Source organism: Nerophis ophidion, linkage group LG16 (genome assembly GCF_033978795.1).
Source record: "Nerophis ophidion isolate RoL-2023_Sa linkage group LG16, RoL_Noph_v1.0, whole genome shotgun sequence".
NCBI lineage: Eukaryota > Metazoa > Chordata > Actinopteri > Syngnathiformes > Syngnathidae > Nerophis > Nerophis ophidion.
Genome location: NC_084626.1, coordinates 50,515,872 through 50,533,069, shown reverse-complemented (window position 1 = coordinate 50,533,069; position 17,198 = coordinate 50,515,872). Strand labels below are relative to the sequence as shown.

General features: G+C 36.6%; 1 protein-coding gene across 7 annotated transcripts in view; it reads right to left on the bottom strand.

Annotated features, from left to right (window-relative positions):
• Positions 1–17,198, bottom strand: part of LOC133535523 (plasma membrane calcium-transporting ATPase 1-like) — a 255,985-nt gene that overhangs the window by 93,232 nt on the left and 145,555 nt on the right. For 5 of the 7 annotated variants that reach the window (XR_009802241.1, XM_061875430.1, XM_061875427.1 and 2 more), the window contains 3 exons: positions 4,791–4,916; positions 4,604–4,729; positions 2,029–2,064 (listed from right to left, as the gene is read on the bottom strand). Coding sequence is in view for 6 of the 7 variants with exons in the window: in XM_061875430.1 (XP_061731414.1) it covers positions 2,029–2,064; positions 4,604–4,729; positions 4,791–4,916 (288 nt within the window). In the remaining variant the exon portion in view is untranslated. The remainder of the gene's footprint in view (positions 1–2,028; positions 2,065–4,603; positions 4,730–4,790; positions 4,917–17,198) is intronic. The other 2 variants (XM_061875429.1, XM_061875428.1) reach the window with 1 other exon arrangement.

Genomic DNA, 17,198 nt, shown 5'->3' with positions numbered 1-17,198 from the left:
TCCAATATTGCAGTATGTGTTGACTACTACCACTACTCCAATATTGCAGTATGTGTTGACTACTACCACTACTCCAATATTGCAGTATGTGTTGACTACTACCACTACTCCAATATTGCAGTATGTGTTGACTACTACCACTACTCCAATATTGCAGTATGTGTTGACTACTACCACTACTCCAATATTGCAGTATGTGTTGACTACTACCACTACTCCAATATTGCAGTATGTGTTGACTACTACCACTACTCTAATATTGCAGTATATGTTGACTACTACCACTACTCCATTATTGCAGTATGTGTTGACTACTACCACTACTCCAATATTGCAGTATGTGTTGACTACTACCACTACTCCAATATTGCAGTATGTGTTGACTACTACCACTACTCCAATATTGCAGTATGTGTTGACTACTACCACTACTCTAATATTGCAGTATGTGTTGACTACTACCACTACTCCATTATTGCAGTATGTGTTGACTACTACCACTACTCTAATATTGCAGTATGTGTTGACTACTACCACTACTCCATTATTGCAGTATGTGTTGACTACTACCACTACTCTAATATTGCAGTATGTGTTGACTACTACCACTACTCCAATATTGCAGTATGTGTTGATTACTATCACAACTCCAATATTGCAGAATGTGTTGACTACTACCACTACTCCAATATTGCAGTATGTGTTGACTACTACCACTACTCCAATATTGCAGTATGTGTTGACTACTATCACTACTCCAATATTGCAGTATGTGTTGACTACTACCACTACTCCAATATTGCAGTATGTGTTGAGTAATACCACTACTCCAATATTGCAGTATGTGTTGACTATTACCACTACTCTAATATTGCAGTATGTGTTGACTACTATCACAACTCCAATATTGCAGAATGTGTTGACTACTACCACTACTCCAATATTGCAGTATGTGTTGACTACTACCACTACTCCAATATTGCAGTATGTGTTGACTACTATCACTACTCCAATATTGCAGTATGTGTTGACTACTACCACTACTCCAATATTGCAGTATGTGTTGAGTAATACCACTACTCCAATATTGCAGTATGTGTTGACTATTACCACTACTCTAATATTGCAGTATGTGTTGACTACTATCACAACTCCAATATTGCAGAATGTGTTGACTACTACCACTACTCCAATATTGCAGTATGTGTTGACTATTACCACTACTCTAATATTGCAGTATGTGTTGACTACTATCACAACTCCAATATTGCAGAATGTGTTGACTACTATCACAACTCCAATATTGCAGTATGTGTTGACTATTACCACTACTCTAATATTGCAGTATGTGTTGACTACTACCACTACTCCAATATTGCAGTATGTGTTGACTACTACCACTACTCCAATATTGCAGTATGTGTTGACTACTACCACTACTCCAATATTGCAGTATGTGTTGACTACTACCACTACTCCAATATTGCAGTATGTGTTGACTACTACCACTACTCCAATATTGCAGTATGTGTTGACTACTACCACTACTCCAATATTGCAGTATGTGTTGACTACTACCACTACTCCACCCAGGAATGGGTGTGGCTTAGAACTGTAGGTCCCGCCTACTTGTTTGGACACAAAGATTGTGGATGAGCGACAAGATGCTCACTCTGTTGATTGACTTTCAGAAGAATGTCGAAACGTGACCTCCGTCAAGACGTGAAGATTACTTCTCCGAGTCGTTTTTCAAGGTACCGCGTTGGACTCGAGCGGTCGTCAAAGACACCAGACACAAACACAAAGCCCAGCCTCGTAACCATAGCGACAGGCTGAGAGTTGCACCCTGGGACAGGTAAAGCAAGGTGAGAGGACGTCCCCTTTGCGCTCCCCTCCTGCCTCTGAATGGACCAGGATGGAAGATGGGGGCAGGAAGAGGAAGGGCGGGGACAGGAAGAGGAAGGATGGGGGACAGGAAGAGGAAGAATGGGGGGGCGGAGCAACAGGTGGATGAATGGAGGGGGTTACCTTTGTTGCGATTTTCGGGGGGTCCTTGTTTTTTACCTGTTCGGACAGAGAGAGAGGGCGGAATGCTGATAAGATGGATCAAAGAAATCAAACTGGAGGAGAACACAAATACCAACAGGTGTGTGTGTGTGTGTGTGTGTGTGTGTGTGTGTGCTGTCAGCAGGAATGAACCAATCAGGGGAGAGAGACACACTTGAAACATTTCACTGAGATCAACTTACAATTGGACTTAAGCTCCACTCCTGTGATACTTGAAGTGTACTTTGGGTTTACTTAGTCACTGGGTATTAATACTAACTTAATACTACTTCTTACAAGGACTAAATATTTAATCACTGGGTATTATTACTAACTTAATACTACTTCTTTCAAGGACTAACTACTTAATCACTGGGTATTATTACTACTTATCACTACTTGTTTTGACTAAATACTTAATCACTGGGTATTACTACTACTTATCACTATGTTTTATGACTAAGTACTACATCCCTGGGTATTACTACCAACTTAATACTACTTCTCACTACTTTCAATGACTAAATACTTAGTCACTGGGTATTACTGCCAACTTAATACTGCTTATCACTACTTTTTATGACTAAATACTTAGTCACTAGGTAATACTACAAACTTACTACTACTTCGCACTACTTTTCATTACTAAATTCTTAGTCACTGGGTATTACTACCAACTTAATACTACTTCTCACTACTTTCAACGACTAACTACTTAATCAATGGGTATTACTACTACTTATCACTATGTTGTATGACTAAATTGTTAGTCCCCGGGCTCTGGGTATTACTACAAAAGTACTACTGCTTATCACTACTTTTTATGACTAAATACTTAGTCACTGGGCATTACTACTACCTATCACTACTTTCAATGACTAAATACTTAATCACTACTTATCACTATGTGTTTTCACTAGTTTTTAAAACTAAATTCTTAGTCACTGGGTATTACTACCAACTTACTACTACTTCTCACTTCTGTCAATGACTAACTACTTAATCACTGGGTATTTTTACTACTTATCACTACTTGTTATGACTAAATACTTAATCACTGGGTATTACTACTACTTATCACTGTGTTTTATGACTAAATACTTAGTCCCTGGGCCCTGGGTATTACTACAAACGTATTACTGCTCATCACTACTTTTTATGACTAAATACTTAGTCACTGGGCATTACTACTAACTTACTACTACTTATCACTACTTTCAATGACTAAATACTTAATCACTGGGTATTACTACTACTTATCACTACTTGTTTTCACTAGTTTTTAAAACTAAATACTTAGTCCCTGGGTATTACTACCAACCTACTTCTACTTCTCACTACTTTTCATTATTAAATACTTAGTCACTGGGTATTACTACCAACTTAATACTGCTTCTCACTACTTTCAATGACTAACTACTTAATCACTGGGTATTTTTACTACTTATCACCTTTTGTTATGACTAAATACTTAATCACTGGGTATTACTACTACTTATCACTATGTTGTATGACTAAATACTTAGTCCCTGGGCCCTGGGTATTACTAAAAACGTATTACTGCTTATCACTACTTTTTATGACTAAATAGTTAGTCACTGGGTATTACTACTACTTATCACTACTTTCAATGACTAAATACTTAATCACTGGGTATTACTACTACGTGTTTTCACTAGTTTTTAAAACTAAATACTTAGTCCCTGGGTATTACTACCAACCTACTTCTACTTCTCACTACTTTTTATGACTAAATACTTAGTCACTGGGTATTACTACAAATTTGATACTGCTTCTCACTAGTTTTTAAAAGTAAATACTTAGTCCGTGGGTGATACTACAAACCTACTTCTACTTCTCACTACTTGTTATGACTACATACTTAGTCCCTGGGTATTACTATTAACTTAATACTACTTCTCACTACTTTTTAAGACTAAATACTGCGATCCTAGTGTATATCATGCCTCTGCTGATATATTTCTTTGGACTTGCTAAAAAAACAAAAAAAACCTGCCAATACGATAACAGAAGGTCGGTATCGACACACGTTACAAAGCCGATATCGGGTGGATGCCTAATTTGGAGCCTCAGCCGTATCTGCTCTGCGGGTGATTCCCTAAGACCGCAGACCTCTGAGTGTGTCTGCCTCCGCCGAGCGGCGTCATTCTGCCACGTTAAGATGGATGGCTGACAAAACGCTCGCCGAGGAAGGAAATGATCGCAGAAAAAAGGGAGGAGAAAGAAAAGTGGAAGCAGAGTTCATGAGTGACCACAAGCAAATCATAAGCACTCGGAGAGCCAGCACACAAGGAGGCGGGTTCGCTCCATGGAAGTCCCAAAGCGAGGACATAGTCTGAACCTGCATGTTGCCCGACAATACACATCTGCTGACTTTTAGACCTTGGACAAGAAGAGAGTGACTGGGATCATCTAAGGACTGGACTAGGACTACTCTGACCTGACCTTGAGAGTCTTCTCCATGAGGACCATGACGGTCCCGAGGAGCCGGCGACTAGACACACCCAAATGTGACATGGCTTGCGTTTTCTCTTACTTTTCTTGACCTTCTTCTCCTCCTCGCTGTCGCCGGCGCCCAGCAGCGTGAAGATGATGCCCGTTTGAGAGTTGAGGCCCACGGCCGCCACCACCATCCTGCCCGAGCCCTCCATCACGTGGGTGCCTGGGCGTGGACGCCGGGGTGAGTTCCACAGCCAGGAAGATTGTGGTCACGCGACGCTCACCTGACAGCAGCATGGGGTCCTTCTCCAGGGACTTGCGCACCTGGTCCGATTCGCCGGTCAGAGAGCTCTCGTCGATCTTCAGGTCGTTGCCTTGGATCAGGATGCCGTCCGAGGGGAGCAGGTCTCCTGCAGGAGCACAAGGACGGGTGTGACCAAGACCTTCCAATACTGAAGATAAACTATAGACAACATCTATCCAGTGTTTTGACCTACCGATCTCACGCCCTGAGATGGGTAGGTCGTGGGTTCAAACCCCGGCCGAGTCATACCAAAGACTATAAAAATGGGACCTCATTACCTCCGTGGTTGGCACTCAGCATCAAGGGTTGGAATTGGGGGTTAAATCAGCAAAAAAATGATTCCCGTAGTGTGTGTGTCACACACACACACACACACACACACACACACACACACACACACACACACCTCTACGTGCGTGTGTGTGTGTGACACCCTCGATCATTGGTACTTTAATTTTTAACTATTTACATACCTTAATTGTTTCCAAACAGTGTCTGTAACAAGGCAGTAAAACGGAAGATCAAACAAAACAGAAGTGGTCAATGTTGTCATTAATGAGGTTCTAGAGGTTTATCAGGATCCTTTTACTTAAGGAGTTCCAACAGTTCCCTGAGGTGGCTCAATCAATCAATAAATCAATCATTGGTACTTTAACTTTTAACTATTTATATACCTTAATTGTTTCCAAACAGTGTCTGTAACAAGGCAGTAAAACGGCAGATCAAACAAAACGGAAGTGGTCGATGTTGCCATTCATGAGGTTCTAGAGGTTTATCAGGATCCTTTTACTTAAGGAGTTCCAACAGTTCCCTGAGGTGGATTAATCAATCAATCAATCAATCAATCATTGGTACTTTAGCTTTTAACTATTTACATACCTAAATTGTTTCCAAACAGTGTCTGTAACAAGGCAGTAAAACGGTAGATCAAACAAAACGGAAGTGGTCGATGTTGCCATTCATGAGGTTCTAGAGGTTTATCAGGATCCTTTTACTTAAAGAGTTCCAACAGTTCCCTGAGGTGGATTAATCAATCAATCAATCATTGGTACTTTAACTTTTAACTATTTACATACCTTAATGGTTTCCAAATAGTGTCTGTAACAAGGCAGTAAAACGGTAGATCAAACAAAACGGAAGTGGTCGATGTTGCCATTCATGAGGTTCTAGAGGTTTATCAGGATCCTTTTACTTAAAGAGTTCCAACAGTTCCCTGAGGTGGATTAATCAATCAATCAATCATTGGTACTTTAACTTTTAACTATTTACATACCTTAATGGTTTCCAAATAGTGTCTGTAACAAGGCAGTAAAACGGGAGATCAAACAAAACAGAAGTGGTCAATGTTGTCATTCATGAGGTTCTAGAGGTTTATCAGGATCCTTTTACTTAAGGAGTTCCAACAGTTCCCTGAGGTGGATTAATCAATCAATCAATCAATCATTGGTACTTTAACTTTTAACTATTTACATACCTTAATTGTTTCCAAACAGTGTCTGTAACCAGGCAGTAAAACGGCAGATCAAACAAAACGGAAGTGGTTAATGTTGCCATTCATGAGGTTCTAGAGGTTTATCAGGATCCTTTTACTTAAGGAGTTCCAACAGTTCCCTGAGGTGGATTAATCAGTCAATCAATCATTGGTACTTTAACTTTTAACTATTTACATACCTTAATTGTTTCCAAACAGTGTCTGTAACAAGGCAGTAAAACGGCAGATCAAACAAAACAGAAGTGGTCAATGTTGTCATTAATGAGGTTCTAGAGGTTTATCAGGATCCTTTTACTTAAGGAGTTCCAACAGTTCCCTGAGGTGGATCAATCAATCAATCAATCATTGGTACTTTAGCTTTTAACTATTTACATACCTTAATTGTTTCCAAACAGTGTCTGTAACAAGGCAGTAAAACGGCAGATCAAACAAAACGGAAGTGGTCAATGTTGCCATTCATGAGGTTCTAGAGGTTTATCAGGATCCTTTTACTTAAGGAGTTCCAACAGTTCCCTGAGGTGGATCAATCAATCAATCAATCGTTGGTACTTTAGCTTTTAACTATTTATATACCTTAATTGTTTCCAAACAGTGTCTGTAACAAGGCAGTAAAACGAGGGATCAAACAAAACGGAAGTGGTCGATGTTGCCATTCATGAGGTTCTAGAGGTTTATCAAGGTCCTTTTACTTAAGGAGTTCCAACAGTTCCCTGAGGTGGATCAATCAATCAATCAATCATTGGTACTTTAACTTTTAACTATTTACATACCTTAATTGTTTCCAAACAGTGTCTGTAACAAGGCAGTAAAACGGCAGATCAAACAAAACGGAAGTGGTTAATGTTACCATTCATGAGGTTCTAGAGGTTTATCAGGATCCTTTTACTTAAGGAGTTCCAACAGTTCCCTGAGGTGGATCAATCAATCAATCAATCATTGGTACTTTAACTTTTAACTATTTACATACCTTAATTGTTTCCAAACAGTGTCTGTAACAAGGCAGTAAAACGGCAGATCAAACAAAACGGAAGTGGTTAATGTTACCATTCATGAGGTTCTAGAGGTTTATCAGGATCCTTTTACTTAAGGAGTTCCAACAGTTCCCTGAGGTGGATCAATCAATCAATCAATCATTGGTACTTTAACTTTTAACTATTTATATACCTTAATTGTTTCCAAACAGTGTCTGTAACAAGGCAGTAAAACGGGGGATCAAACAAAACAGAAGTGGTCAATGTTGTCATTAATGAGGTTCTAGAGGTTTATCAGGATCCTTTTACTTAAGGAGTTCCAACAGTTCCCTGAGGTGGATTAATCAATCAATCAATAAATCAATCATTGGTACTTTAACTTTTAACTATTACTACCAACCTCTTTCAACTTCTCACTACTTTTTGTGACTAAATACTTAGTCCCTGGTATTACTACCAACCTACTCTACTTCTCACTACTTTTTATGACTAAATACTTAGTCACTGGGTATTACTACCAACCTACTTCTACTTCTCACTACTTTTTATGACTAAATACTTAGTCACTGGGTATTACTACCAACCTACTTCTACTTCTCACTACTTTTTATGACTAAATACTTAGTCACTGGGTATTACTACCAACCTGCTTCTATTTCTCACTACTTTTTATGACTAAATACTTAGTCACTGGGTATTACTACCAACCTACTTCTACTTTTCACTACTTTTCATGACTAAGTACTTAGTCACTGGGTATTACTACCAACCTACTTCTACTTTTCACTACTTTTCATGACTAAGTACTTAGTCACTGGGTATTACTACCAACATACTTCTACTTCTCACTACTTTTTATGACTAAATACTTAGTCACTGGGTATTACTACCAACCTACTTCTACTTTTCACTACTTTTCATGACTAAGTACTTAGTCACTGGGTATTACTACCAACATACTTCTACTTCTCACTACTTTTTATGACTAAATACTTAGTCACTGGGTATTACTACCAACCTACTTCTACTTTTCACTACTTTTCATGACTAAGTACTTAGTCACTGGGTATTACTACCAACCTACTTCTACTTTTCACTACTTTTCATGACTAAGTACTTAGTCACTGGGTATTACTACCAACCTACTTCTACTTTTCACTACTTTTTATGACTAAGTACTTAGTCACTGGGTATTACTACCAACATACTTCTACTTCTCACTACTTTTTATGACTAAATACTTAGTCACTGGGTATTAATACCAAACTACTTCTACTTCTCACAACTTTTTATGACTTAATACTTAGTCCCTGGGTATTACTACCAACATACTTCTACTTCTCACTACTTTTTGTGACTAAATACTTAGTCACTGGGTATTACTACCAACCTGCCTGTACTTCTCACTACTTTTTGTGACTAAATACTTAGTCACTGGGTATTAGTACCAACATACTTCTACTTCTCACTACTTTTTATGACTAAATACTTAGTCCCTGGGTATTACTACCAACCTGCTTCTATTTCTCACTACTTTTTATGACTAAATACTTAGTCACTGGGTATTACTACCAACCTGCTTCTATTTCTCACTACTTTTTATGACTAAATACTTAGTCACTGGGTATTACTACCAACCTGCTTCTATTTCTCACTACTTTTTATGACTAAATACTTAGTCACTGGGTATTACTACCAACCTACTTCTACTTTTCACTACTTTTCATGACTAAGTACTTAGTCACTGGGTATTACTACCAACCTACTTCTACTTTTCACTACTTTTCATGACTAAGTACTTAGTCACTGGTTATTACTACCAACCTACTTCTACTTTTCACTACTTTTTATGACTAAGTACTTAGTCACTGGGTATTACTACCAACATACTTCTACTTCTCACTACTTTTTATGACTAAATACTTAGTCACTGGGTATTAATACCAAACTACTTCTACTTCTCACAACTTTTTATGACTTAATACTTAGTCCCTGGGTATTACTACCAACATACTTCTACTTCTCACTACTTTTTGTGACTAAATACTTAGTCACTGGGTATTACTACCAACCTACTTCTACTTCTCACTACTTTTTATGACTAAATACTTAGTCACTGGGTATTACTACCAACCTGCTTCTATTTCTCACTACTTTTTATGACTAAATACTTAGTCACTGGGTATTACTACCAACCTGCTTCTATTTCTCACTACTTTTTATGACTAAATACTTAGTCACTGGGTATTACTACCAACCTACTTCTACTTTTCACTACTTTTCATGACTAAGTACTTAGTCACTGGGTATTACTACCAACCTACTTCTACTTTTCACTACTTTTCATGACTAAGTACTTAGTCACTGGGTATTACTACCAACATACTTCTACTTCTCACTACTTTTTATGACTAAATACTTAGTCACTGGGTATTACTACCAACCTACTTCTACTTCTCACTACTTTTTATGACTAAATACTTAGTCACTGGGTATTACTACCAACCTACTTCTACTTCTCACTACTTTTTATGACTAAATACTTAGTCACTGGGTATTACTACCAACCTGCTTCTATTTCTCACTACTTTTTATGACTAAATACTTAGTCACTGGGTATTACTACCAACCTGCTTCTATTTCTCACTACTTTTTATGACTAAATACTTAGTCACTGGGTATTACTACCAACCTACTTCTACTTTTCACTACTTTTCATGACTAAGTACTTAGTCACTGGGTATTACTACCAACCTACTTCTACTTTTCACTACTTTTCATGACTAAGTACTTAGTCAATGGGTATTACTACCAACATACTTCTACTTCTCACTACTTTTTATGACTAAATACTTAGTCACTGGGTATTACTACCAACCTACTTCTACTTTTCACTACTTTTCATGACTAAGTACTTAGTCACTGGGTATTACTACCAACATACTTCTACTTCTCACTACTTTTTATGACTAAATACTTAGTCACTGGGTATTACTACCAACCTACTTCTACTTTTCACTACTTTTCATGACTAAGTACTTAGTCACTGGGTATTACTACCAACCTACTTCTACTTTTCACTACTTTTCATGACTAAGTACTTAGTCACTGGGTATTACTACCAACCTACTTCTACTTTTCACTACTTTTTATGACTAAGTACTTAGTCACTGGGTATTACTACCAACATACTTCTACTTCTCACTACTTTTTATGACTAAATACTTAGTCACTGGGTATTAATACCAAACTACTTCTACTTCTCACAACTTTTTATGACTTAATACTTAGTCCCTGGGTATTACTACCAACATACTTCTACTTCTCACTACTTTTTGTGACTAAATACTTAGTCACTGGGTATTACTACCAACCTGCCTGTACTTCTCACTACTTTTTGTGACTAAATACTTAGTCACTGGGTATTAGTACCAACATACTTCTACTTCTCACTACTTTTTATGACTAAATACTTAGTCCCTGGGTATTACTACCAACCTGCTTCTATTTCTCACTACTTTTTATGACTAAATACTTAGTCACTGGGTATTACTACCAACCTGCTTCTATTTCTCACTACTTTTTATGACTAAATACTTAGTCACTGGGTATTACTACCAACCTACTTCTACTTTTCACTACTTTTCATGACTAAGTACTTAGTCACTGGGTATTACTACCAACCTACTTCTACTTTTCACTACTTTTCATGACTAAGTACTTAGTCACTGGTTATTACTACCAACCTACTTCTACTTTTCACTACTTTTTATGACTAAGTACTTAGTCACTGGGTATTACTACCAACATACTTCTACTTCTCACTACTTTTTATGACTAAATACTTAGTCACTGGGTATTAATACCAAACTACTTCTACTTCTCACAACTTTTTATGACTTAATACTTAGTCCCTGGGTATTACTACCAACATACTTCTACTTCTCACTACTTTTTGTGACTAAATACTTAGTCACTGGGTATTACTACCAACCTACTTCTACTTCTCACTACTTTTTATGACTAAATACTTAGTCACTGGGTATTACTACCAACCTGCTTCTATTTCTCACTACTTTTTATGACTAAATACTTAGTCACTGGGTATTACTACCAACCTGCTTCTATTTCTCACTACTTTTTATGACTAAATACTTAGTCACTGGGTATTACTACCAACCTACTTCTACTTTTCAGTACTTTTCATGACTAAGTACTTAGTCACTGGGTATTACTACCAACCTACTTCTACTTTTCACTACTTTTCATGACTAAGTACTTAGTCACTGGGTATTACTACCAACATACTTCTACTTCTCACTACTTTTTATGACTAAATACTTAGTCACTGGGTATTACTACCAACCTACTTCTACTTTTCACTACTTTTCATGACTAAGTACTTAGTCACTGGGTATTACTACCAACATACTTCTACTTCTCACTACTTTTTATGACTAAATACTTAGTCACTGGGTATTACTACCAACCTACTTCTACTTTTCACTACTTTTCATGACTAAGTACTTAGTCACTGGGTATTACTACCAACCTACTTCTACTTTTCACTACTTTTCATGACTAAGTACTTAGTCACTGGGTATTACTACCAACCTACTTCTACTTTTCACTACTTTTTATGACTAAGTACTTAGTCACTGGGTATTACTACCAACATACTTCTACTTCTCACTACTTTTTATGACTAAATACTTAGTCACTGGGTATTAATACCAAACTACTTCTACTTCTCACAACTTTTTATGACTTAATACTTAGTCCCTGGGTATTACTACCAACATACTTCTACTTCTCACTACTTTTTGTGACTAAATACTTAGTCACTGGGTATTACTACCAACCTGCCTGTACTTCTCACTACTTTTTGTGACTAAATACTTAGTCACTGGGTATTAGTACCAACATACTTCTACTTCTCACTACTTTTTATGACTAAATACTTAGTCACTGGGTATTAATACCAACCTAATTCTACTTCTCACTACCTTGTATGACGAAGTACTTAGTCACTGGATATTACTACCAACCTACTTCTACTTTTCAGTACTTTTTATGACTAAGTACTTAGTCACTGGGTATTACTACCAACCTACTTCTACTTCTCACTACTTTTTGACTAAATACTTAGTCCCTGGGTATTACTACCAACCTACTTCCACTTTTCACTACTTTTTATGACTAAGTACTTAGTCCCTGGGTATTACTACCAACCTACTTCTACTTTCCAGTACTTTTTATGACTAAATACTTAGTCACTGGGTATTAGTACCAACATACTTCTACTTCTCACTACTTTTTATGACTAAATACTTAGTCACTGGGTATTACTACCAACCTACTTCTACTTCTCACTACTTTTTATGACTAAATACTTAGTCACTGGGTATTACTACCAACCTACTTCTACTTCTCACTACTTTTTATGACTAAATACTTAGTCACTGGGTATTACTACCGACCTGCTTCTATTTCTCACTACTTTTTATGACTAAATACTTAGTCACTGGGTATTACTACCAACCTGCTTCTATTTCTCACTACTTTTTATGACTAAATACTTAGTCACTGGGTATTACTACCAACCTGCTTCTATTTCTCACTACTTTTTATGACTAAATACTTAGTCACTGGGTATTACTACCAACCTACTTCTACTTTTCACTACTTTTCATGACTAAGTACTTAGTCACTGGGTATTACTACCAACCTACTTCTACTTTTCACTACTTTTCATGACTAAGTACTTAGTCACTGGTTATTACTACCAACCTACTTCTACTTTTCACTACTTTTTATGACTAAGTACTTAGTCACTGGGTATTACTACCAACATACTTCTACTTCTCACTACTTTTTATGACTAAATTCTTAGTCACTGGGTATTAATACCAAACTACTTCTACTTCTCACAACTTTTTATGACTTAATACTTAGTCCCTGGGTATTACTACCAACATACTTCTACTTCTCACTACTTTTTGTGACTAAATACTTAGTCACTGGGTATTACTACCAACCTGCCTGTACTTCTCACTACTTTTTGTGACTAAATACTTAGTCACTGGGTATTACTACCAACATACTTCTACTTCTCACTACTTTTTATGACTAAATACTTAGTCACTGGGTATTACTACCAACCTACTTCTACTTTTCACTACTTTTCATGACTAAGTACTTAGTCACTGGGTATTACTACCAACCTACTTCTACTTTTCACTACTTTTCATGACTAAGTACTTAGTCACTGGGTATTACTACCAACCTACTTCTACTTTTCACTACTTTTTATGACTAAGTACTTAGTCACTGGGTATTACTACCAACATACTTCTACTTCTCACTACTTTTTATGACTAAATACTTAGTCACTGGGTATTAATACCAAACTACTTCTACTTCTCACAACTTTTTATGACTTAATACTTAGTCCCTGGGTATTACTACCAACATACTTCTACTTCTCACTACTTTTTGTGACTAAATACTTAGTCACTGGGTATTACTACCAACCTGCCTGTACTTCTCACTACTTTTTGTGACTAAATACTTAGTCACTGGGTATTAGTACCAACATACTTCTACTTCTCACTACTTTTTATGACTAAATACTTAGTCCCTGGGTATTACTACCAACCTGCTTCTATTTCTCACTACTTTTTATGACTAAATACTTAGTCACTGGGTATTACTACCAACCTGCTTCTATTTCTCACTACTTTTTATGACTAAATACTTAGTCACTGGGTATTACTACCAACCTACTTCTACTTTTCACTACTTTTCATGACTAAGTACTTAGTCACTGGGTATTACTACCAACCTACTTCTACTTTTCACTACTTTTCATGACTAAGTACTTAGTCACTGGTTATTACTACCAACCTACTTCTACTTTTCACTACTTTTTATGACTAAGTACTTAGTCACTGGGTATTACTACCAACATACTTCTACTTCTCACTACTTTTTATGACTAAATACTTAGTCACTGGGTATTAATACCAAACTACTTCTACTTCTCACAACTTTTTATGACTTAATACTTAGTCCCTGGGTATTACTACCAACATACTTCTACTTCTCACTACTTTTTGTGACTAAATACTTAGTCACTGGGTATTACTACCAACCTACTTCTACTTCTCACTACTTTTTATGACTAAATACTTAGTCACTGGGTATTACTACCAACCTGCTTCTATTTCTCACTACTTTTTATGACTAAATACTTAGTCACTGGGTATTACTACCAACCTGCTTCTATTTCTCACTACTTTTTATGACTAAATACTTAGTCACTGGGTATTACTACCAACCTACTTCTACTTTTCACTACTTTTCATGACTAAGTACTTAGTCACTGGGTATTACTACCAACCTACTTCTACTTTTCACTACTTTTCATGACTAAGTACTTAGTCACTGGGTATTACTACCAACATACTTCTACTTCTCACTACTTTTTATGACTAAATACTTAGTCACTGGGTATTACTACCAACCTACTTCTACTTTTCACTACTTTTCATGACTAAGTACTTAGTCACTGGGTATTACTACCAACATACTTCTACTTCTCACTACTTTTTATGACTAAATACTTAGTCACTGGGTATTACTACCAACCTACTTCTACTTTTCACTACTTTTCATGACTAAGTACTTAGTCACTGGGTATTACTACCAACCTACTTCTACTTTTCACTACTTTTCATGACTAAGTACTTAGTCACTGGGTATTACTACCAACCTACTTCTACTTTTCACTACTTTTTATGACTAAGTACTTAGTCACTGGGTATTACTACCAACATACTTCTACTTCTCACTACTTTTTATGACTAAATACTTAGTCACTGGGTATTAATACCAAACTACTTCTACTTCTCACAACTTTTTATGACTTAATACTTAGTCCCTGGGTATTACTACCAACATACTTCTACTTCTCACTACTTTTTGTGACTAAATACTTAGTCACTGGGTATTACTACCAACCTGCCTGTACTTCTCACTACTTTTTGTGACTAAATACTTAGTCACTGGGTATTAGTACCAACATACTTCTACTTCTCACTACTTTTTATGACTAAATACTTAGTCACTGGGTATTAATACCAACCTAATTCTACTTCTCACTACCTTGTATGACGAAGTACTTAGTCACTGGATATTACTACCAACCTACTTCTACTTTTCAGTACTTTTTATGACTAAGTACTTAGTCACTGGGTATTACTACCAACCTACTTCTACTTCTCACTACTTTTTGACTAAATACTTAGTCCCTGGGTATTACTACCAACCTACTTCCACTTTTCACTACTTTTTATGACTAAGTACTTAGTCCCTGGGTATTACTACCAACCTACTTCTACTTTCCAGTACTTTTTATGACTAAATACTTAGTCACTGGGTATTAGTACCAACATACTTCTACTTCTCACTACTTTTTATGACTAAATACTTAGTCACTGGGTATTACTACCAACCTACTTCTACTTCTCACTACTTTTTATGACTAAATACTTAGTCACTGGGTATTACTACCAACCTACTTCTACTTCTCACTACTTTTTATGACTAAATACTTAGTCACTGGGTATTACTACCGACCTGCTTCTATTTCTCACTACTTTTTATGACTAAATACTTAGTCACTGGGTATTACTACCAACCTGCTTCTATTTCTCACTACTTTTTATGACTAAATACTTAGTCACTGGGTATTACTACCAACCTGCTTCTATTTCTCACTACTTTTTATGACTAAATACTTAGTCACTGGGTATTACTACCAACCTACTTCTACTTTTCACTACTTTTCATGACTAAGTACTTAGTCACTGGGTATTACTACCAACCTACTTCTACTTTTCACTACTTTTCATGACTAAGTACTTAGTCACTGGTTATTACTACCAACCTACTTCTACTTTTCACTACTTTTTATGACTAAGTACTTAGTCACTGGGTATTACTACCAACATACTTCTACTTCTCACTACTTTTTATGACTAAATTCTTAGTCACTGGGTATTAATACCAAACTACTTCTACTTCTCACAACTTTTTATGACTTAATACTTAGTCCCTGGGTATTACTACCAACATACTTCTACTTCTCACTACTTTTTGTGACTAAATACTTAGTCACTGGGTATTACTACCAACCTGCCTGTACTTCTCACTACTTTTTGTGACTAAATACTTAGTCACTGGGTATTAGTACCAACATACTTCTACTTCTCACTACTTTTTATGACTAAATACTTAGTCCCTGGGTATTACTACCAACCTGCTTCTATTTCTCACTACTTTTTATGACTAAATACTTAGTCACTGGGTATTACTACCAACCTGCTTCTATTTCTCACTACTTTTTATGACTAAATACTTAGTCACTGGGTATTACTACCAACCTGCTTCTATTTCTCACTACTTTTTATGACTAAATACTTAGTCACTGGGTATTACTACCAACCTACTTCTACTTTTCACTACTTTTCATGACTAAGTACTTAGTCACTGGGTATTACTACCAACCTACTTCTACTTTTCACTACTTTTCATGACTAAGTACTTAGTCACTGGTTATTACTACCAACCTACTTCTACTTTTCACTACTTTTTATGACTAAGTACTTAGTCACTGGGTATTACTACCAACATACTTCTACTTCTCACTACTTTTTATGACTAAATACTTAGTCACTGGGTATTAATACCAAACTACTTCTACTTCTCACAACTTTTTATGACTTAATACTTAGTCCCTGGGTATTACTACCAACATACTTCTACTTCTCACTACTTTTTGTGACTAAATACTTAGTCACTGGGTATTACTACCAACCTGCCTGTACTTCTCACTACTTTTTGTGACTAAATACTTAGTCAC